Source organism: Schistocerca serialis, chromosome 1 (genome assembly GCF_023864345.2).
Source record: "Schistocerca serialis cubense isolate TAMUIC-IGC-003099 chromosome 1, iqSchSeri2.2, whole genome shotgun sequence".
In the NCBI taxonomy this organism is placed as follows: Eukaryota; Metazoa; Arthropoda; class Insecta; order Orthoptera; family Acrididae; genus Schistocerca; species Schistocerca serialis.
Genome location: NC_064638.1, coordinates 315,719,675 through 315,743,520, shown reverse-complemented (window position 1 = coordinate 315,743,520; position 23,846 = coordinate 315,719,675). Strand labels below are relative to the sequence as shown.

General features: G+C 38.5%; 1 protein-coding gene across 1 annotated transcript in view; it reads right to left on the bottom strand.

Annotated features, from left to right (window-relative positions):
• The window catches only part of LOC126470013 (MAP7 domain-containing protein 1-like), a 262,871-nt gene that overhangs the window by 12,199 nt on the left and 226,826 nt on the right, over positions 1-23,846 (bottom strand). The window contains exons 10-11 of the mRNA XM_050097531.1: positions 17,944-18,059; positions 3,948-4,112 (exon numbers count right to left, since the gene is read on the bottom strand). Coding sequence (XP_049953488.1) covers positions 3,948-4,112; positions 17,944-18,059 — 281 coding nt within the window. The remainder of the gene's footprint in view (positions 1-3,947; positions 4,113-17,943; positions 18,060-23,846) is intronic.

Below are 23,846 nucleotides of genomic sequence, written 5' to 3'. Positions count from 1 at the left end.
TGTAGCTTCACATTAGTATTGTTTTGAGAAATGGACAACAGAGTATAAATGGATTTCCTTTGCGAACATACAATTCATTTTTTGGCTAGCATTGCTAACAGTGAAGATATCACCATACGACCACAGTACAATGAGGTGTAAGATGATGAGGTTACACGGGGAGATATAAAGCCTGTATAAAATGCAAGTGACATGAACATAAGGGCTGTGATGTTTGTGAGTGTTAATTAACATTAGTGTCTGAAGCAGACTTATTTATGTAAGATGATGAAACGAAAAAGTTTAAACAATAAGGATCCTAGCTGAACAGTATGAAGATAAAAACAACATTCCTAATAAAGTAAAAGGTATGTGGTCACATTAACAAGAAAATATCGTTTTGAATGTCAAGGAAAACACAATAATATTCTGTTTCTAATCAATGTGGTGAAGTTTTGTAATTGTGATCTGGTTTTCTTATGAGAGGACTGTTGAGAAGTTTTACAAATAAAATGTTGTTTTGGGTTAGGTTCGAACCAGCGATCTATGGACATCATCTTATAAAATTCGACAGCCTACCTCTGTAACAATTAAGCTACCAAATAACTAAAGTGCAGTTGGGTAAAACGACAATTCTCACTAGGAGTTCAATTTTGTTGACACTAGCCTTTGTTGTAGCAGTGGGAGAGAATATCTCAGAGGTAAGTTAATGTTAACTTCGTAGTGCAACACATTTTTAATTAAGTTGGTGAAACTGTGTGCAACAATATTTTATGCATCTTCTCATTCTCTGGAACACTCAAAAACAAATTTTCGGAAATTTTTATACATGTATCTGTAAAGTATGGTACTACACACCATTTGTAACCTATTTTCCGAAACCAGGGTTGTCACAAGTTTCCTCAAGAAAAATTCCCTGATATTTCTCAGATTTCCAGACAAGTTTTAGCATTTTTCCCTGACTAATTTTGAGAGCTCAATGGTAAGATATAAGTTGGCAATCTGTCTTTGCAGCCACAGCACAAGAAACAATAGTGCAAATGAGGGAATTTCTATTATGTTCGTTACTATCAGTTACTACCCACTGTGTTATATCTATTATTTTTGTAGTTGCTATGATGCATCAAAAATACCCTCATGAAAGATTCCAGACACTCTATGCTTGGATACATTCATCAATCACTGTACATAATAACCTCCTCAATGTGAACCAGCAAGAAATCCAAAAACATCAATCATGTGAAACTTAACTCACACTTTTCTCACATGATATACTGAAAGCTTTGGATCAAGACAGTCAAGGAGATGCAGTATTCCTTTACTTCTGAAAAGTATTTGATTCAGTAGCAAATCTATGCTTATTGCCAAACGTATGATCATATGGAGTATCAAGTGAAATTTGTAACTTGATTGAGGAGTTTTCGGTAGGGAGGACACAGCATATTATCTTCGATGAAGAGTCATTGTCAGATGTAGGAGCAACTTTGGGTGTGCCCCAGGGAAGTTTGTTGGGACCTTTGCTGTACATGTTATATATCAATGACCTTGCAGACAAAATCAATAGTAACCTCACACTTTTTGCAGATAATGCTGTTATCTATGGTGAAGTAGTATCTGAAATAAGTTGGATAAATGTTCAGTCAGCTCTTGATAAGATTTCAAGGTGGTGCATAGGCTGCAAACTTGCTTTAAATGTTCACAAATGTAAAACTGTGCACTTCATAAAATGAAAAAAAACATAGTTTCCTATGACTATAATACAATGACTCATTGCTGGAATTGGCCAACTCTTACAAATACCTGGATGTAACAATTGGTAGGGATATCTGTATCTACAGATATATACACAGCCTGCAGGTCATCACACAGTGCATGGCAGAGGGCACACTGTACCACTACTAGTCATTTCCTTTCCTGTTTCACTTGCAGACAGATCGAGGGAAAAATGACTATCAATATACCTCCAAATGAGCACTAATTTATCTACCTTATCTATGTGTTCCCTAGGTCAAATGTATCTTGGTGGCAGTAGGACCATTCTGCAGTCAGCTTCAAATGCCGGTTCTCTAAACATTCTCAGTAGTGTTCTTTGAAATGAATGTGTGTTTCCCTCCAGGGATTCCCACTTAAGTTCCCAAAGCATATCTGTAACACTTACATGTTGATTGAATCTACCAGTAACAAATCTAGCAGCTCACCTCCGAACTGCTTCGATGTCTTCTTTCAATATGACCTGGTGTAGATCCCACATACTTGATCAGTACTCAATAATAGTTCACACTAGTGTCCTACATGGTCTACTTTATAGATGAACCATACTTTCCTATTTGCCTTCCCCACCACAATCCTCAGATGATCATTCCATTTCATATCGCTTCGCAACATTGTACCCAGATATTTAAATGATGTGACTGTGTCAAGGAGGACACTGCTAATACTGTATCTGAACATAATGTGTCTGTTTTTCCTACTCATCCATATTAACTTACATTATTCTACATTTGGAGCCAGCTGCCATTCATCACACTAACTAGAAATTTTGTCTAAGTCATCTTGTATCATCCTGCAGTCACTGATCTTTGACCCCTCCCTGTACACCACCGCATCATCAGTGACTGGTTCTAAATGACTGTGACAGGTTCTAAAATATTGGTGTGACTGGTTCATGTGACTGGTTCTAAAATATTGCTCAAGTTTTTGGGACCCATACCAGATAGGACTAACAGGGGATATTGAATGTATACATAGAAGGGCAGCATGAATGGTCACAGGTTTGTTTGATCCATGAGAGAGTGCCAAACAGATACTGAAGGGACAGAACTGGAAGACTCTGAAGACAGACGTAAACTATTCCAAGAAAGTCTGTTAACAAAGTTTCAAGAACCAGTTTTAAATGATGACTAGGATTATACTACAACCCCCTATGAATCGCTCACATAGGGATTGTCAAGGTACGATTAGAATAATTACTGCATGCACAGAGGCATTCAAACAATCATTCTTCCCGTACTCTATATCTGAATGAAATGGGAAGAAACTCTAATAATTGGTGCAATGGGATGTCCGTCTTGTCATGCACCTCACAGTGGCGTGCAGAATATAGATGTAGATGGAGATTCAAATCAAGAAAGAACCTTTTGCAACAAATCGAAGCAATCCCATTATAATCTAATAAATGTCAAATAGAACTGTGCTAGAACTTGTCTCCAATAGACCCATGGAACAACCCAAATGAGGAATTTTCTGCGGGTTTCAAACTCCCTTAAACAACTTGGAAAGTCCTAAATGTCTAAGAACAGGAATATCCCAGTATCAATAAAATATGAAGAAATGAGGTTACAGTAGTACTGATGAATGTTGTGATGGGATTTGACGAACTACAAGATCCACTCTACTTGTTAATTTGCTGAAAGATCGATAAATCATGCACCTTAGAAGACTTGGTTACAGCAAATAACAGGGCTATTCTGGACTATTTTGGAATCTGAACACTTGAAAATCTTGGTAGACACCATTTTCATTGCCACATGACATATGAAAGTATTATTTAATATTTTTAAATGTTTTTGATCCTTTATTAGTTTTAATATTGAAATTACTGTTTTACTTGATAATTTTATTGCTCGATGTCTTGGACAATGATAAATAACTCAAATATTATGTCATGAGCTACAGAAACAATTCAGCACCCACATAAAAAGGTAGCAGATGTGAATCTCATTCTTAGAGGAACTTCATTCCAACTTTCCTTCTTGATAGTTGTTGGATAGCATTTTAATTTGTTTCTTCATAAGCACATCAGTAAAATTCACTCCTTAGGCAGTTGTAACACTAAAGACAGGTAGTTTCTTGATTTGTACAATAAACAAACCTGGTGCTGAACTCTTCATAGGCAGCAACATGAGTGTCATCACAAGCTGAATGAAATCAACTAAAAATGTGTAACAGAAATAATTAAATCAACTTACTTCACCATTAATGCTCGTTTCTCCTCCTGTATTTGCCTGTAATCAGTTTCAACTCTTGATCTCAAACTCTCTTCTGTGGACAACATTTTCTTCTGGACTGATAACTGTGATTGCAAATTCTCCACTTGGCACTGGAGGGAACTCAGTTCTGCGTCAAATCTACTCCTGCAAAACATGAATATAATTACCAAACCGTCAAAGCTGTAAAGTTTAATTTTACACTATATGTTATTCCCCCTTCAAATCCACTTCGCCGAGTCATTGTGCCCTTTGGACATCTACTCTTACTTGTGGCCGCAATGAGCTCTTCAGTGGCACATTTCTATGCACATCCCTCCCAGTCATCAGCCACCATTGCCTAACCCCTTCCATTCCCCACCTCCTCTCTCCTTTTCCCACTCCACCTGACACAACCTGTCACCTCTGTTGAACTGTAGTGTCAACACAATGTAGTTAGCCTGGAAAACATAGCTGTAAAGAGGTGTGTGTGTGTGTGTGTGTGTGTGTGTGTGTGTGTGTGTGTGTGTGTGTGTGTGTGTGTGTGTGTGCGTGTTTTCTACTTCTAAAGAAGGATTCATGAGAAAAGTAACAAAGCTTCAGTCTTCTTAATGTGCCTATTGATGAATCAATGTCTCCACTATTTAATGAGTTGTTGCCTTTACTCCTCAAATTATACATAACTGTATGAAAGCATTACTTGCAAATATTTCAGGAAAAACTCCAACTCTTAAACAATAATTAGATTAAATTATAGAAAATATATTTAATTGTTTTGCAATATATGTTAACACGCTGTTGGTAGCATGTAGTTCAATTGGACTGGACTTTAGCATAATGGCCATTTATGGGTTCATTAGCGAGAGCCTATGTAGTGTATTGCAGTTGTGTTTGACAACAGGCACGCATGGGATGCTGTTACTGTAATAATTCAACAAGACCAGCGTGGTGTCGCTAGGCTTGTTAGCTTGCTGAAACAGTGAACTCAATGGAATTGCACTGAATAGTGCAGCAGGTGGCAAGGCAGATTTCCACAATGACAGTGACAGCAGTGTTTTAAGATATGCGAGTGGTAGTGGTGCATATGCACAAGTGTGTGACTGGTGAGTATAGGTACTGGTCTTTTTGTAATAAAATTATTCTGACGCTCACAGCCCGACCAGGATGGTGGGGCTGTGCTGGATAAGGGTGAGACATGGACCTGCAAGCAGAGGTCACTGGTTCCAGGCCACGGCAGGGCAACAGCTCTGTGCCCTAAGTCCCTTCCTGGACTCAGTACCATGGCACAGTTGGCCACACAACATCGTCTCCAGCAGCATGGCCAATTCTTGCCCAGGGAGCAGCGTGTTGCTTCCCTTGCATGCCAGCTGTCATCCACATCAGAATTCAATGGCCAGATGGCCATTGACCTAGTGCATCAAACAGTGCAGATGTGTCAATAAAAGAACTTGTTACATTTGCCGCTGCATTTCTCTGGAGCCACAAGGGCTCCCAGCTCATGCCCACCACCCACTTCCCCCATCCTGGCTCATAGCTACTCCACCCAGCACCAGGGGATGCTATAGGACTCTTATCTTGCATACCTTGCTCAAAATGAAAGAAAAAAACTTCTATTTACCAAATGCCAATGGATTGATACACATGAATCAAAAACGACAGAAACACTAGGTTTTGAAACCAAAGACCTCTTCAACTGGTATAGGAGAGGTGATGGTCAGAGTAAATGGGACTATTCCAGGACTTGATAGGAAAGTCAGGATTACATTCCACACAAAACACAACATGGCAGAATGAGAGGGGCATTCTAAGTAGCCCTGTCATGTGACTAAATGGTACAGAAAATATTGTGATCTTAGTAGTGAAGTGAAGGTAGTGGTGAGCCTCTCAGTAACAAATTAGCACCAAAGCAAATATGTTTACCATAAATTTCTAATTGTTGGGAAGGAACATTTCATTGCTTTTGATGGTGTGAAGCTAGCAGTCAGAGAGAGATTAAGGCCAATTTGAAGTAAGGTAATACAAGAATCAAATTTTCTTTCTTGATCCCTACAGATAAATCACATATGGAAATGGACCTCCCACAAAAGGAGCAGATAAATTTCATGTGTGAAAATGAATCATTATTCTGTCCTTCCACCAGGAAGGAGGTACATGGCTCATGTTATCTGTAGTTCAGCCATGCCTAAATGATCAATACCGCAGATCGATCATGTCCACATTGTTACTTTGTAACAGGAAGGGCTCTCAACAAGGGAAGTGTCCAGGCATCTTAGAGTGAGCCAAAGCAATGTTGCCTGGACATGTAGGAGATACAGAGAGACTGGAACTGTTAATGACATGCCTTGCTCAGGCCACCCAAGGGCTACTACTGCAGTGGATGACCGCTACCTACAGATTATGGCTCAGAGGAACCCTGACAGCAATGCCACCATGTTGAATAATGCTTTTCGTGCACCATGCAAAACAGTACAGATGAGCCCAACAACACGCCGAATGGACCGCTCAGTATTGGCATCATGTTCTCTTCACTGATGAGTGTCGCATATGCCTTCAACCAGACAATCGTTGGAGACGTGTTTGGAGGCAACCCAGCCAGGCTGAACGCCTTAGACACACTGTCTAGCGAGTGCAGCAAGCTGGAGGTTTCCTGCTGTTTCAGGATGGCATTATGTGCAGACGTCGTACACTGCTGGTGGTAATGTAATGGAAGGTGCTTTAATGACTGTACGATACATGAAAGGCATCCTCTGACTGATAGTGCAACCATATCAGCAGCATATTGGTGAGGCATTAACATTCATGGACAACAATTCATGCCCTCATCGTGCACATCTTGTGAATGACTTCCTTCAGGATAATGACATCACTCGACTAGAGTGGCCAGCTTGTTCTCCAGACATGAAACCTATTGAACATGCCTGGGATGGACTGAAGGGGACTGTTTATGGATGCCGTGACCCACCAATCACTCTGAGGGATCCATGCCGAACGGCCATTGAGGAGTGGGACGATCTGGACCAATAGTGCCTTTATGAACTTGTGGATAGTAAGCCACGACGAATTAGATATGCATCAATGCAAGAGAACGTGCTACTGGGAATTAGAGGTACTGGTGTGTACAGCAATCTGGACCACCACCTTGGAAGGTCTCGCTGTATGGTGGTACAACATGCAGTGTGTGGTTTTCTTGAGCAATAAAAAGGACGGAAATGCTGTTTATGTTGATCTCTATTCCAATTTTCTGTACAGGTTTCAGAACTCCTGGAACCGGGCTGATGCAAAACTTTTTTTGATGCGTGTATTTACGTATGGTCACAGTTTACATAAGGCTCATTTAAAAAGAGAAACAAGAAAACGAATAAGGTACTCATTTGTCTATTTGCACAACAATATTTAGAATAACCCATATCTGCTGGAAAAGTTTATGAATTCACACTTAGTTCCTGCAGCAAAAAGAAGAGCCAGAACTGATTTTGGTTACTGTACTAAAATTCTGCATACTAGACACAGCAGTTGTGGTTTCCTTTTAATTTACATAAAATATGAAAATTTAATTGTTTCTTCCCAGCTGTTGTGACTGTGACTAACTGGCTTTAAGGCACATATGTCTAAAACTGAAACATATACTTACATAATACCATCGACATATAACTCAATGATATACAAAGGTGAAGCAAAAAGGAACAAATGAGAATTTGTTATTGTCTTGTTATCGCAGCCAAAAATTGGGATCAGAAGAAAGTAGATCCAATGTTAGATGTCAAATGACATGAGGCCAGCTCAGACCCTGGCAATAGCACAGTGAGGTAACAAACAAAGATGATGTGTGTGATAGCGTTATCAATAATTGGGAGGTGGTGAATTGTCATTTCAATTTTGTGAACAAAAACATGCAGTCCACATGGAATTCATTCTGAAATGATCCAGATATACTGAAAAGATTGGATGAGTGAAGTCACCTCCAGAAGGGCCACAGGCTTCATTGTGTACTTTCTCAGCTTTGTTGATTATTCAAGTTCTCCACTACCGATAAGGCGACTATGCTGCCAGCTTTCCAAGGAAATAATTATGTGATTCAGAATGGCTGTAGGATTCAAATGTGAATCTATACATAGAGATTCAATATTGCTTTTGGATGAATGAACAATATTGTACACATGTAACTCGCTTTGCAAAATGCAGGGCATCTAACAATTTGACAGACGACAACAAAGGTAGAGGATGATTTCATCCATACGGCATTACAAAGCAGCTGGCAATGACATCCTGGTGATGAATCCTCTACATACCACTGATTGTATGAATCAAAGAAGGCCTTCATGGTGTGGATGCATTCCTTTCCATCTTTGCTGAGGTAATTCAAAATTACAATAAGTAAGAAGACCACCACAACAAAGTTCAGGAACATGCACGATCTTCATAAGATCCATTTTGGTTTTCAATGAATTAGGAGGTTAGGAATTTACAAGCTTCATCTACTTGCTCTTACCTATCACCTGTGAGCATGGAATGACACAGTCCTGATGACACTCTTGCATCAAACAAGGACTGTCTCACATGTCATATACCTGCCCCACGAACTGAGCCATGCATGTCAAGAGAAAGTGTTTACAACAACTTGTAGATCTATCTTGAAATTTCAGAAGTGAAGCATTAGATGCACATCACTTGTAGTGCTTCAAGAATTTCTGCATAAGTTCTAGAACCACTCGTCCTTCAACTGTCTCAAACGCACGATATTTTAAATATAAGTGGGAGAGTGGAAGCGTATCTACTGTGCCACCTGTTTCTATGTGCAGTTTGGAAGTTTGTTATGAGAAGACTGTAAGAGTGGCGGTCCACTGACGACGACAAGTGTTTGCTGCTAGCACCACAGATGCTTTCTGAAAGAACGCAAATTATATGCTGTTATTTTCTGTGTTAGTGAATGTGATTATTGTGAAAAAGAAAAAGGAAAAATTGACTATAGACTTTTAACTTACTTCATGTCTTAGCACTGTACGAGACAAGACGCATGTGATGTTCACGAATTATTTGGTTGTCAATCCCATGCAATTATGAATGTGTGTAATCGAGTCTGATGTTTGATGACTATGTTGACTTGCAGAAGTTTAAATGTTTGTATGAGAAATGGTAAAGTTGTTTCCTGTGAAAGTTGAAAATATATCGTGATTAAACTGAAAGTATTCTGTGAGTGCCCAATTATTTCAACAGTAGAGAAATAGTCAAATAAATTCCTATAACCAGTGATAGTCTTAGGAGAAGAAGCTTTTGGGAGATCGACTTAGCTAATTACCCAGAGGAGAGGATCGGCTATGCACACCGCGTAAGTCAACTGATGAGAGTGAGGTGTGAATTGTGAATGCAATCCAGTTTTGCACCCCTTCTCGTGTCGACAAAACTATTAAAATGTGGCAACCTAAGTGACAGGATTCAAAGAAAATGGAAATTTTAAGACGGAAACGGGAAGAAGATATTTTGAGTTGCCACAGCAACCAGGCATAACAAGATAAGAGAACTGTTTCGAGTAATTGGATTGAGTCCAAGAAACCAAATGGAAGAAAGTTGTGAATGCAACACAGTAAAAGACTTAAGAAAGTAATAACGTCAAAAGAACGGAGAGGAGACCTCGATATTTTAGACTAAGAAGAGTTACGCCAAGAGGAATTCAACTAAGGAGATTTGGTGTGGAGAGTACACAGCTTTCACACACATCGCGACTGATGTCGACGTAGTAACCAGCCTTACATCCGACGATGCAGACACCGGTTGCTGCTCACCGGTGCTGACTCCACATCTGCTCACCGACACTGAAACCAACATTTGACACCGCTGGCGACAGTGCTGTTCTCCTGCGTTGAATACACATCTGCTAACCGATGCAGCCTAGGATTCTACACCAGGTGAGTGTAAAACAATAATTGTTTGAGTATAAAGTTGAAGGAACTGTTGTAAGACTGTATTATAGTAGTCATCATAAGTAGAGTACAATTTTTTTAATGCTCACAAGGTCTAACGCCTGTAAAGTTATGGATCAAGAATAGCGACTAGGAGAAACTTCAGAACCAGCCATGGCTATTAAAGTGAGTAAGGAGATGCCAGACTGGTCTGAAGTAGTGAATTTAAATAAAGCCCAGTGTGCAGATTCAGCAGCTTTAAGACAGGAACTAAGTCTTAAATTAGATTCAGTGAATACCCAATTAAATATTAAATTAGATGCTCAGAGTGAAGTTTTAACAAACAAGAGTGAAACCTCGAACAATCAAGCAACATATATAGGTTTATTAAAGACTGAATTTGACACTTTAAATAAGAAAGTTGAAAATCTGAAGTTAGATTTAAAGAGTGAACTAACTAGTTCTTTAAGTAGTCACATAAATCATTGACTTTAATCAGAGACAGAATGAAACTTTAAATATTCAAATGACAAACATAGGTTTGTTCCCATCAAAATAGATGTTAAAAGCCAAGAATCTAATAATCAATCCAAAGGCATGGTTGCTTTGGAAACTGAATTTGACGCAAACGATGCAAAGGAATGGTTGCTTTGGAAACTGAATTTGACGCCAAATGTAATCATGTAGAATAAAACCTATTGAAAACTTAGAATATTTAAAAGACATGTTCAATAATGAACACAAAAATGTAAGACAAGGTTTACGTACTTCAAAAGAGAGTGTAGATTCGTCTAAGGAATTAATGTCGATTATTCAATCACAAATTACAGGTGTCAGTACATGAGTTGTCAGTATACGAGGAAATAGTGTAGGATGGAATTTCCAAGAGAATATATCCACCTTTGATATTAGAAGTGTATGTAGCTTGGAGGAACCATTTGAAGAAATGATAGATCGAGGAGTTGCTGCGAGAATGACCTCTGGAAATGTTTCAACTATTACTTCTTCCAAACTTAATAATACCAGCAAGGTTATAGACAACTTGTTGAAAGAATTCAAATTTATCCAGGATAGAGTAGAAAATAGAATAACTTTAACTAATGTTGTGTTACCAAGTAAAGTGGTAATTTTTTTGTTGTGGGGAGACCTTCACACAAAATTTAACAAGTACTGGTTTGCACTTGTTCAAGTGAATGAGATTCAGATCAGATCCATGGGATCTGGGCAGAGTCACATCTATTCCCCAGGGACGTTAACATTCTGATTTGACAGGCGGAGTGACGACCGCTGCACCCCAGTTGTTTTCGGTGTTTCTTCAAAATTAGTTTTCATACACCAAATTCTCTTCAAATCTTAAACTATTCTGTTATCTATTAATGAATTCTTAAACTATCCTATAAGTTTAGTGTATAGAAAACCGGATATGGAAAAAAAAAGACTTAAGAGAATCTCGGATCAACAGTGATCTCTAAACATGAAATGAAACGAGTAGAATACAGTATTATGGAAAAATAATATCGTGGTACTATTCAAACAGAGTGATATCGAGATGATATAAACTGAACAGAGTATTTTATTTGTGTATGAAATACAGTATAAACTGAATAACTAAACAACTAATTGATCATAGTGTATAATTTTCTATTTTGTATTGAATATTTTATACCTTTTATGAAATGTGAGGTAAAGGTTTGTATTAGTTTTGGAAAGGGTTGGTACTGTAGATTAAAACATGATTTACACCAATAGACAAATCTCTGCTAACACAGAACATACACCACACTTTCCAAACGACCCTCACAAACAAGTTTGACTGATTCTTGATTGACTGATTCTTCATCATTTGCTGCCCGTAGGTGTTGCAAAGAGTTTCTTCGGGGGCCTCAAGGGTGAAGGTGAGAATGTCCAATCTGTAGGAAATGATTAACACCATACCTCCTCCAGCTTCTCACTCAAGTACCGGCGAGGTAGGGATCCTGGGCAAGGGGGGTGGAAAGGGGTTCCTGTCTTTGGGCTATCTTCTTTCACTTCTTCAATCTTAGCAACCATTTCTACTTTTTCCTTTCTTACTTCTCATTTGAGTACCTATCTATCTTTCCCTCTTTCCATATGCAACTGCTTCTATCACAGAGGTTCTTCTTATTTTCCATGGTTTCCAATAACCTACAACTTATTTCATATAAGTAGGCCAAAGAATCAGGCTGCACAAACACACATCAACATACACACAAAGATGCACTTAGACACAAACATGAAAATTACAAAACCTGAAGTGATGTCAGAACTGCCAAGGAATGTAGGGGAAAAAAAAAAAAAAAAAAAAAATTATATATATATATATATATATATATATATATATATATATATATATATAAAGAAAGAAGGGTAGAAATCAACTCATGTGCCTAGAGAGACAGGAGCAGGAGAGCTGGTGTAATAATTATAAAACAGTGATAAGTGAAATTGGTGTTAATCGTAATAACCATTTGAGAAAAGCCAGGATAGTAAATACTTTGGTGAGTTATAGAGTAGTGGGACTTGATTATTATGTGTAGACATAGTATCTACTATGTGTTGCTTAATACAGGTAGACATAGCATCTACTATAAGTCGAACAGTATGTGCAGACATAGTGTCTGCTTATGTGACAGAAGTGAGGCGTGGAAGAGGACTCTAGGGTATTAGATGGAGTATTAGAAAGTGAATGGAAGAGGACTCAAGGGTATTAGGTGGAGTATTAGAAAGTGGAGTTGAGGTGTAAAATAGATGTGTAACTTTACCAGAGAATATTTAATGATAGTGTACATAAAGATGTATACTAGGGCAATGAACCATGAGGCCCACTGAGGAAGGATAAGGGGGGCACATTCAGCATATATTGAATATAAAAGGCAGATAGGCAGAACTAAGAAAGGCTGACCTATACTGTGTGGACAGGGGCACCAAGAAGGGGATTGACTGTACCATAGGAGAATAGGAATTAAGAGGTGTGTACCTACCAAAACAGGAAGAGAGAGTGCACTCATAGGGTCAACCCATATGTGAGGTATGGGTACTGTTTGTAAAGGGGAAAAGGACAGTGTCATGACAGAAGTCACACGTTTTATAGGAATTAGACTGGTCAGTTTGAATTCTATGCATCATCAGTCTTACTACGTTTTATGTTTACAAGTGTCAAAAAGAGAGAGAACACTTTTATTTTACCCAGAGTTCCACGAAACTACAATAAGCAATAAATAAGTACATACTTAGAATAGGCAGTACGGAAAGTAGGAACAAACAGTAGATTACTCATGGGTCATACACAACTGGAATTTATGATTGGAAAAAGAGCAGAAAACAGAACAATTCAGGTCTTCCCGATTTTAAATATTGAAAGAGCTAACTCCAACATGGATTGAAAGGTTCACATTTTATAATTGTAGAAAATGGAAACAAGGAATGACTAGATAATAAGAACAAAAGTACTGATGGTTATTAATAGAAACAAATGTATTGTTGAAAAATGAAGTGTTATCCTGCGTGATATTGATGTACATGGTGATTACGTACAAAAATATTGCATGTTCAAGCTGAGGGGAGGGATATGTAGTGCTTCAAGAATTTCCGTGTAAATTATAGAACCACTCATCCTTCTACCATCTCAAACACAAGATATTTTATATATAAATGGGGGAGTGGAAGCGTATCTACTGTGCCACCTGTTTCTATGTGCAGGTTGGAAGTTTGTTATGAGCAGTCTGTAAGAGTGGCGATCCACTGACGATGACAAGTGTTTGCTGCTAGTGCCAAAGACGCTGTCTGAAAGAACACAGAGTAATTATATGCTGTTCTTTGCTGTGTTAGTGAATGTGATTACTGTAAAAAAGAAAAATGAACAATTGACTATAGACTTTTAACTTACTTCATGTCTTAGCCCTGTACGAGACACAATACATGTGATGTTCACGAAATATTTGGTTTTCAAGCCAATGCAATTATGGAAGTGTTTAATTGAGTGTAATGTTTGATGACTAAGTTGACTTGCAGAAGTTTAAATGTTTGTATGAGAAATGGTAAAGTTGTTTCCTGTGAAAGTTGAAAATATATCGTGATCGAACTGAAACTATTCTGCGAGTACCCAGTTATTTCAAGAGTAGAGAAATTGTTCTGGGGTAAAACTAAATCAAGCTTAACAGATATCTTCAAATTTCAGAAAAGAGCTGTACGAATCATAACACATAACTCTCCAAGAACTCATTGTAGGCCCCTTTTCAAAGAACTGCAAATACAATACCATCACTGTATATTTTTAAAAGGATTCTGTGTACAAGAGCACATATGAAAAATCTACGTACAAATGAGGACTGCCATAATTATAATACTAGAACTCGTAAGAATTTGTATGTAGAAAGGGTAAGGACAACACAAACCCAAAAGCATGTAAGTTATTTTGGAATAAAACTCTACAATGCTCTGCCAGTGTACATGAAGGCAATAATAGATTAAGTAAAATTTAAGACTGAACTTAAAAATTACCTTTTAAGCAAAACTTTCTATGACGTAGATGAGTACTTTGATTGTGTGTAAATTTATTGCCAAAAATTTTAATTTGTATGTCTAAACTTGTACTTTTAAAAAATGTCTTGAAAGTGATATTCCATTATTATGTCTGTAGTACTTGTACTAGTATGATAACTTTGTTGTGACAATTCCTACATCATGTAAATGATATACAGGAAGATAATAAAATGAAATGAAATGAAATGTCAAATAAATTCCTATAACCAGCAATAGTCTTTAGAGATGAAGCTTTTGGGAGATCGATGTAGCTAATTACTCAGAGAAGAGGATAGGCTACACACAACACGTATGTCAACCGATGAGAGTGAGGTGTGAATTGTGAATGCAATCCAGTTTCGCACCACTTCTCGTGTTGTCAAAACATTAGACACTGAGGAACAAAAAGTAGCAATATTATATTAGATGACAAATACCAGTTACAAGAACTGAACCACCCATGTTGAGAAAATGAGCTTGTAGACATCTCATGGAATTTCAGAAATGAAAAGTGAGATGAACATTACTGAGGAACAAGAAGGTTGAATTTCTGCAGCTCTGTGGTGTAGAGATGGGGAAGAAGTTGACACTCAGATGAGTATGAAATGGTACCCAGTCATAAGGAGGTTGAAGAAGGTGCAGATCAAATACACTGATCTATGTATGGTAGTGGTCTAGGTACCAATGATGTCATAAACAGCTGTATAACAATAGTGTCAGCAGCAATATGGCAGTCAGGAAGTCATCACTTGTCAAAATAAAGGGAGAATGCTGTCAACGGTTCATAGAGTTTTGATTACCTTATATTTCTAGAACCTCAAGATGATTTTACTAAGTAGTATCAGTGTAAGATTATGTATATGTACATGTAAAGTGTTCTCTTAGTGAAATTTCATCCAAATGGGATGATTTCCAATGCCTAAGTGCACACTGAAATCTGATATGGTTCATAGTTCTTTATAACAAGTGTCTGAAGCAGCAAATGTATAACTGCTTTAAAACAATGCACTGCCCAATGGTAGGCATCCATTCAATCCAAGGCTGCACAATTCATCTGGAAAATGTTCCACTGATGATTATGCAGTCTTGACCTTGTACGAACAGTGCCTCAAGCACACGATCCAGTATGCTGTCAAGGTCATGACAGTTGTGTCCAGATTAAATTCATTTATTTATGTGAAATTTGTATTGAGAGATGTAGTGCATATGTTGAAAAATAGCTATGTACAGTGTACATCAGTATGCACTGTTTTAGTTTGTCCACCGCATTAAGTTACTTACAAAATAATTTTTGACAGTATAATTTAATTGGATGGATAAAAAATCTACTCACCAAGCTGCACCAGAACATCCATACAAAAGAAGGTTGTAATTATGCAAACTTTTGTATCCAGTGGCCGTTCTTCCAACCGAAGAGTTGAAGAAGAAGGAAGAGGGGTGAAGGAAAAGCAATTGAGAGGTATAGATTTCAGAAAAGTCACCCAGAACTGCAGGTCAGTGGAGACTTTTTCAAAATCTACCCCTTCTCCTACAACTCTCCAGTATTTTTCCTTCACTCCTCTTCCTTCCCCTTCAATCCTTCTGTTCGAAGGAGGAGCCATTGGCTTTGAAGCTTGTAGAATTATAGCCTTGTATGTGTGTGTTCTGCCACCACTTGGTGAGTAGACTTTTTATCTAGCTAATTACATTATATTTACAAAATAATTTGTGGTGTTAAGTTTGTGGTGTCACCGCCAGACACCACACTTGCTAGGTGGTAGTTTTAAATCGGCCGCGGTCCATTAGTACATGTCGGACCCGCGTGTCGCCACTGTGTGATCGCAGACCAAGCGCCACCACAAGGCAGGTCTCGAGATACAGACTAGCACTCGCCCCAGTTGTACGGACGACGTAGCTAGCGATGCACACTGACGAAGCCTCGCTCATTTGCAGAGCAGATAGTTAGAATAGCCTTCAGTTAAGTCAATGGCTACGACCTAGCAAGGCGCCATTAGTAACGTTGCATGTATCTAAAGAGTCTCACTTGTATCGCCACAATCTCCAGATGTACCAAAAGGATGGATTAAAGTTAAGTATTCCAGAAGCTACGTACTTTTCTTTATAGCATTCATTACGTATCCTGTTTCAGACCTCACGCCATCCTGCTTTAGCTTAGCGCGTGCCTTTCGGCTTCCTCTCATTGTGTCTAGGCTGTCTTGTCTAGACACAACAAAGTTTTCTATCCAGCTACATACTGTAGTATCTTTACAGCTAAGCTGCAATGGATCTCCTATGTACATATTCACAGCTATGTACATAATGGTACCATAATAATGTTCAAGACTGAATATTATGATTTTGGATACCATGCTACCACTACATTTTTATCACTGTCTTGGCGTATTATCTCATCAGAATAATGGCAATGTCAGCTGGATGAACTCCTGATAAAGGAAAACACATTTTAATAATATGAGATGTGAATAAAATCTCTTAAAACTATAATGTAAAGCATCTTAGCATCTTAGGTTATGTTCCACTGGTATAGGTTATATTAGCCTGCTATGATTATACAAATGTCAATTTAACACCGGCAAGAACAGCATCTGATGTACAGGTATGTCTTTGATTACATTGTTATAAGATTAAACAGGGAGGACTTAGTAATTAGAACTAGAAAATAATGTCCCTGATCATGATGTTCTATCCACAGAGATTAATTCAGACCAGTGGATAGTACCACATAGTGATACTCACTTATAAAAGATGAAAAGTATCCACAGTAAATTTAATAACGTCTTTGTACACATAAACCAACAGTAGTTCTAATACTAACGAAAATGGGGATTTCTTTTAATTATTTAACCGTAGTTTTTATCAGTCAGTTGTATTGGTAAAAAAAAAAAAAAAAATAATCAGATAAAGTTTAAAGAATCTTAGATGTCCTCCATAAGTTATCAGATTAAAGAAAGATATAAAGGACCTATACGTTCTGCTCAGAGATACCAAAACATATTAACATTTACTGCAGTCAAATGCACACATAATTTATATAATGGCTAAAATAAATATTCCTTGATCAATGCTTCTGTCAGGATAACCACATTTACATGAAGCTCCTACTAGTCTCTTAGATTACCAGAGATACTCCCACACAGAATGTGGGAATAACTCCATCGAGGGAATGGAAGAAATGAAGAAAATAATGGCTCACTCTGCCACAAGGGATACATGTGAACTGAATTAAATGAACAGCAATAATATCAGTGATCAATGCAGAAACCACATCCAAATCAACAATCATGTCAGAGCTCATATGGTTTTCCATTTAATGAATTCAACCCAACTGTCTCTACGATGGAAATAAATAAATAAATAAACAATTACATTTAGGTAGTGCATAGTGAAAATATTAATTACTTGAAGTTCAGTAACAACATTCTTTCATGATGGAAATAGACACATAAATAACACAGTGCATCACAAGTACAAAGTTTAAAAATGAATATTTCACAGATGAAACTGTAATGAGAAGTTGTTAGAATACTTTTACTATTGACATATAGAATTTTATATCATGTTACCTTAATTCATCTATTTGAGCTTTACGCTTAGCTTTGTACTGTATATGACGCAATGCTAAAGCATTGTACTTTTCTGTAACAGTAGCCAACTGAGCCCTCAAATTTTCACACTCTGCCTGAAATAAAATGAGAATAAATACACATCAACAATCAAGAGAGTAAATAACAAACAGTATGTGTACAAAATAGCTATCAAAATGCAATATACCACAGAGTTGTTCAACTTGATGATGATGCCTTAAAACATGTGTGAATCTTTGATATGCAGAAAATCTACTCCGTTGCAGACTTCTTGAGAGATTAAAAGTGTCTGCTAGACATGGAACTCCAACACATATCTTTTCCTTTGGTAAGCAATGTTTTACTGACTCACCTAGTCCTGCACAAAAAACAGCCCTGCTCAAAGTTTCAATCCACAAGTGCCTCTCTCCAACTTTTCGCATTACACAGACATTCCACTGTATATGTTTCTAGATTATCACCTCTGGAAGAAAGGATAAGGCATACACTGACTGAGCTTGGAAGTTTCATTACAACTTACATTATATTGAAAAGTGAAAATTTCATCCTCAAAATACCAATTAAGATACAACTAAGCCATCCTCCACCATATACTTTCTCCAAAGGTGCTGGTCCAGTAAGGTACTCAGATGAAACTTTGTGGGGTCTGGAAAATATCTGAGATGTACTGATGGTGTGAAAATGTGAGGTGTACTGTGAGATACATATGGATATCTCAATCGTTAAGCTCATTGCTCACAAAAATCAGTTTCTGATTCAGCATATAGCTTGTTTTGTCACATATATATTACACCACAGGAGATAATGGGGTATGAAAGCAACTGCAATGCAGGCACACAGGACAGGAAGTGATCAACTTGTGTTCTCACCAAACACAAGGAGAATTCAGAAGTTACAATGACATAGTGTTGGAATCAATTAGTGCCTCATGTGATAACAATTATCTGAATATCCATTCTGATCTCTAATTGTAGATATCTTAAAGGTTTGCTTCATATATTGCCACATGGTATGAAATTGCCCCATTCTTTACTTTTCTGACAGCCTCTACTCTCAGAGATATACTTCACACTTGATGAGTGAACACCACATGGAAAAGAACTTCGGTATAACTTCCTTAGCCACAGTACAAAAATATATGTACTGCTTTGTAGATTAATTTTTCAATGAAGATACCAATAAAAATGAGAAGCATAGATCTCAAATTTTAAAATGTAATTTGAAAATCTACCTCACGGTACGTATGTTTTCCTTTTTTCACAGTTCCTCACAGTAACTATGGCCTTTCACAGTACTTTTTTTTTTTTTTTGGTCATCAGTCTACTGACTGGTTTGATGCGGCCTGCCATGAATTCCTTTCCTGTGCTAACCTCTTCATCTCAGAGTAGCACTTGCAACCTACGTCCTCAATTATTTGCTTGACGTATTCCAATCTCTATCTTCCTCTACAGTTTTTGCCCTCTACAGCTCCCTCTAGTACCATGGAAGTCATTCCCTCATGTCTTAGCAGATGTCCTATCATCCTATCCCTTCTCCTTATCAGTGTTTTCCGCATATTCCTTTCCTCTCCGATTCTGCGTAGAACCTCCTCATTCCTTACCTTATCAGTCCACCTAATTTTCAACATTCGTCTATAGCACCACATCTCAAATGCTTCGATTCTCTTCTGTTCCGGTTTTCCCACAGTCCATGTTTCACTACCATACAATGCTGTACTCCAGACGTACATCCTCAGAAATTTCTTCCTCAAATTAAGGCCGGTATTTGATATTAGTAGACTTCTCTTGGCCAGAAATGCCTTTTTTGCCATAGCGAGTCTGCTTTTGATGTCCTCCTTGCTCCGCCCGTCATTGGTTATTTTACTGCCTAGGTAGCAGAATTCCTTAACTTCATTGACTTCGTGACCATCAATCCTGACGTTAAGTTTCTCGCTGGTCTCATTTCTACTACTTCTCATTACTTTCATCTTTCTCTGACTTACTCTCAAACCATACTGTGTATTCATTAGACTGTTCATTCCGTTCAGCAGATCATTTAATTCTTCTTCACTTTCACTCAGGATAGCAATGTCATCAGCGAATTGTATCATTGATATCCTTTCACCTTGTATTTTAATTCCATTCCTGAACCTTTCTTTTATTTCCATCTTTGCTTCCTCGATGTACAGATTGAAGAGTAGGGGCAAAAGGCTACAGCCTTGTCTTACACCCTTCTTAATACGAGCACTTCGTTCTTGATCGTCCACTCTTATTATTCCCTCTTGGTTGTTGTACATATTGTATATGACCCGTCTCTCCCTATATCTTATCGCTACTTTTTTTCAGAATCTTGAACAGCTTGCACCATTTTATAGTGTCGAACGCTTTTTCCAGGTCGACAAATCCTACGACAGTGTCTTGATTTTTCTTTAGCCTTGCTTCCATTACTAGCCGTAACGTCAGAATTGCCTCTATCATCCCTTTACTTTTCCTAAAGCCAAACTGATCGTCACCTAGCGCATTCTCAATTTTATTTTCCATTCTTCTGTACATTATTCTTGTAAGCAGCTTCGATGCATGAGCTGTTAAGCTGATTGTGCGATAATTCTTGCACTTGTCAGCTCTTGCCATCTTCGTAATTGTGTGGATGATGCTTTTCCGAATGTCAGATGGTATATCGCCAGACTCATATATTCTACACACCAACGTGAATAGTCAGTTTGTTGCCACTTCCTCCAATGATTTTAGAAATTCTGATGGAATGTTATCTATCCCTTCTGCCTTAATTGACCGTAAGTCCTCCAAAGCTCTTTTAAATTCAGATTCTAATACTGGATCCCTTATCTCTTCTAAATCGACTCCTGTTTCTTCTTCTATCACATTAGACAAATCTTCACCTTCATAGAGGCTTTCAATGTATTCTTTTCACCTATCTGCTCTCTCCTCTGCATTTAACAGTGGAATTCCCGTAGCACTCTTAATGTTACCACCGTTGCTTTTAATGTCACCAAAGGTTGTTTTGACTTTCCTGTATGCTGAGTCTGTCCTTCCGACAATCATATCTTTTTCGATGTCTTCACATTTTTTCTGCAGCCATTTCGTCCTAGCTTCCCTGCACTTCCTATTTATTTCATTCCTCAGCGACTTGTATTTCTGTATTCCTGATTTTCCCAGAACATGTTTGTACTTCCTCCTTTCATCAATCAACTGAAGTATTTCTTCTGTTAGCCATGGTTTCTTCGCAGCTACCTTCTTTGTACCTATGTTTTCCTTCCCAACTTCTGTGATGGCCCTTTTTAGTGATGTCCATTCCTCTTCAACTGTACTGCCTACTGTGCTATTCCTTATTGCTATATCTATAGCGTTAGAGAACTTCAAATGTATCTCGTCATTTCTTGGTACTTCCGTATCCCATTTCTTTGCGTATTGATTCTTCCTGACTAATGTCTTGAACTTCAGCCTACTCTTCATCACTACTATATTGCGATCTGAGTCTATATCTGCTCCTGGGTACGCCTTACAATCCAGTATCTGATTTCGGAATCTCTGTCTGACCATGATGTAATCTAATTGAAATCTTCCCGTATCTCCCGGCCTTTTCCAAGTATACCTCCTCCTCTTGTGATTCTTGAACAGGGTATTCGCTATTACTAGCTGAAACTTGTTACAGAACTCAATTAGTCTTTCTCCTCTATCATTCCATGTCCCAAGCCCATATTCTCCTGTAACCTTTTCTTCTACTCCTTCCCCTACAACTGCATTCCAGTCGCCCATGACTATTAGATTTTTGTCCCCCTTTACATACTGCATTACCCTTTCAATATCCTCATACACTTTCTCTATCTGTTCATCTTCAGCTTGTGATGTCGGCATGTATACCTGAACTATCTTTGTCGGTGTTGGTCTGCTGTCGATTCTGATTAGAACAACCCGGTCACTGAACTGTTCACAGTAACACACCCTCTGCCCTGCCTTCCTATTCGTAACGAATCCTACACCTGTTATACCATTTTCTGCTGCTGTTGATATTACCACCAATACTCATCTGACCAGAAATCCTTGTCTCCCTTCCACTTCACTTCACTGACCCCTACTATATCTAGATTGAGCCTTTGCATTTCCCTTTTCAGATTTTCTAGTTTCCCTACCATGTTCAAACTTCTGACATTCCACGCCCCGACTCGTAGAACGTTATCCTTTCGTAGATTATTCAATCTTTTTCTCATAGTAACCTCCCCCTTGGCAGTCCCCTCCCAGAGATCCGAATGGGGGACTATTCCGGAATCTTTTGCCAATGGAGAGATCATCATGACACTTCTTCAATTACAGGCCACATGTCCTGTGGATACACGTTACGTGTCTTTAATGCAGTGGTTTCCATTGCCTTCTGCATCCTCATGTCGTTGATCATTGCTGATTCTTCTGCCTTTAGGGGCAATTTCCCACCCCTAGGACAAGAGAGTGCCCTGAACCTCTATCCACTCCTCCGCCCTCTTTGACAAGGCCATTGGCAGAATGAGGCTGACTTCTTATGCCGGAAGTCTTCGGCCGCCAATGCTGATTATTTATCAAAATTTGGGCAGTGGCAGGGATCGAACCCGGGACTGAAGACGTTTTGATTATGAATCAAAGACGCTACCCTAGACCACGGGTACAAGTCGCAGTATTATATTATACATAATTATAGACAATTGCAAATATCATGTGTGTGTGTGTGTGTGGTGTGTGTGTGTGTGTGTGTGTGTGTGTGTGTGTATGAGAGACCAGCATTCCTTGAAATATCGATGTAATGATTTGCTTCATGATCAAATAATTCTAGTTCGGATGGTCTCAAAGTGTTTGATGAAAGTGGATATATATAGACAAGAAGTTCATTCTTTATGAGAGCCACAATCAAGATAAGTCTTTGACGTATCGTAAGTAGTTGCTATTCCTAAATAACGTATAAATCTTTAATCAGTTTAAGGTAAGGAATCTTAGCAGGCCAGTCAATAAGCATTATATTTTCCATCTCTGATCAATCCCTTGAAAATTAAGCAGAACATACATAAGGTCTTTTATGTTAACATGTGAAATGTTGTTATCGTGGTTTTCAGTCTGAAGACTGTTTTGATGCACTTCTCTATGTTAATACACTATGTGATCGGAAGCATCTGGACACCTGGCAGAAACGACTTACAAGTTCGTGGTGCCCTCCATCAGTAATGCTGGAATTCAATACGGTGTTGGCGCACACTTAGCCTTGATGACAGCTTCCACTCCTGCAGGCATACTTTCAATCAGGTGCTGGAAGGTTTCTTTGGGAATAGCAGCCCATTCTTCAGGGAGTGCTGCACTGACGAGAGGTATTGATGTTGGTCGGTAAGGCCTGACATGAAGTCGGCACTACAAAACATCTCAAATGTATTCTATAGGATTCAGGTCAGTACTCCGTGCATGCCAGTCCATTAGAGGGATGTTATTGTCATGTAACCATTCCACCACAGGCAATGCATTGTGAACAGGTTCTCGATAGTGTTGAAAGATGCAATTGCCATCCCCGAATTGCTCTTCAACAGTGGGAAGTAAGAAGGTGATTAACACATCAGTGTACACCTGTGCTGTGATAGTGCCACACAAAACAACAAGGGGTGCAAGCCCCCTCCATGAAAAACACAAGCACACCATAACACCACCGCCTCCAAATTTTACTGTTGGCACAACACATGCTGGCAGATGATGTTCACCGGGCATTCACCATACCCACAACCTGCCATCGAATCACCACATTGTGTACCGTGATTCATCACTCCACACATCGTTTTTACACTGTTCAATTGTCCAATGTTTACATTCCTTACACCAAGCGAGGCATCGTTTGGTATTCACTGGCATGATGTGTGGCTTATGAGCAGACGCTCAACC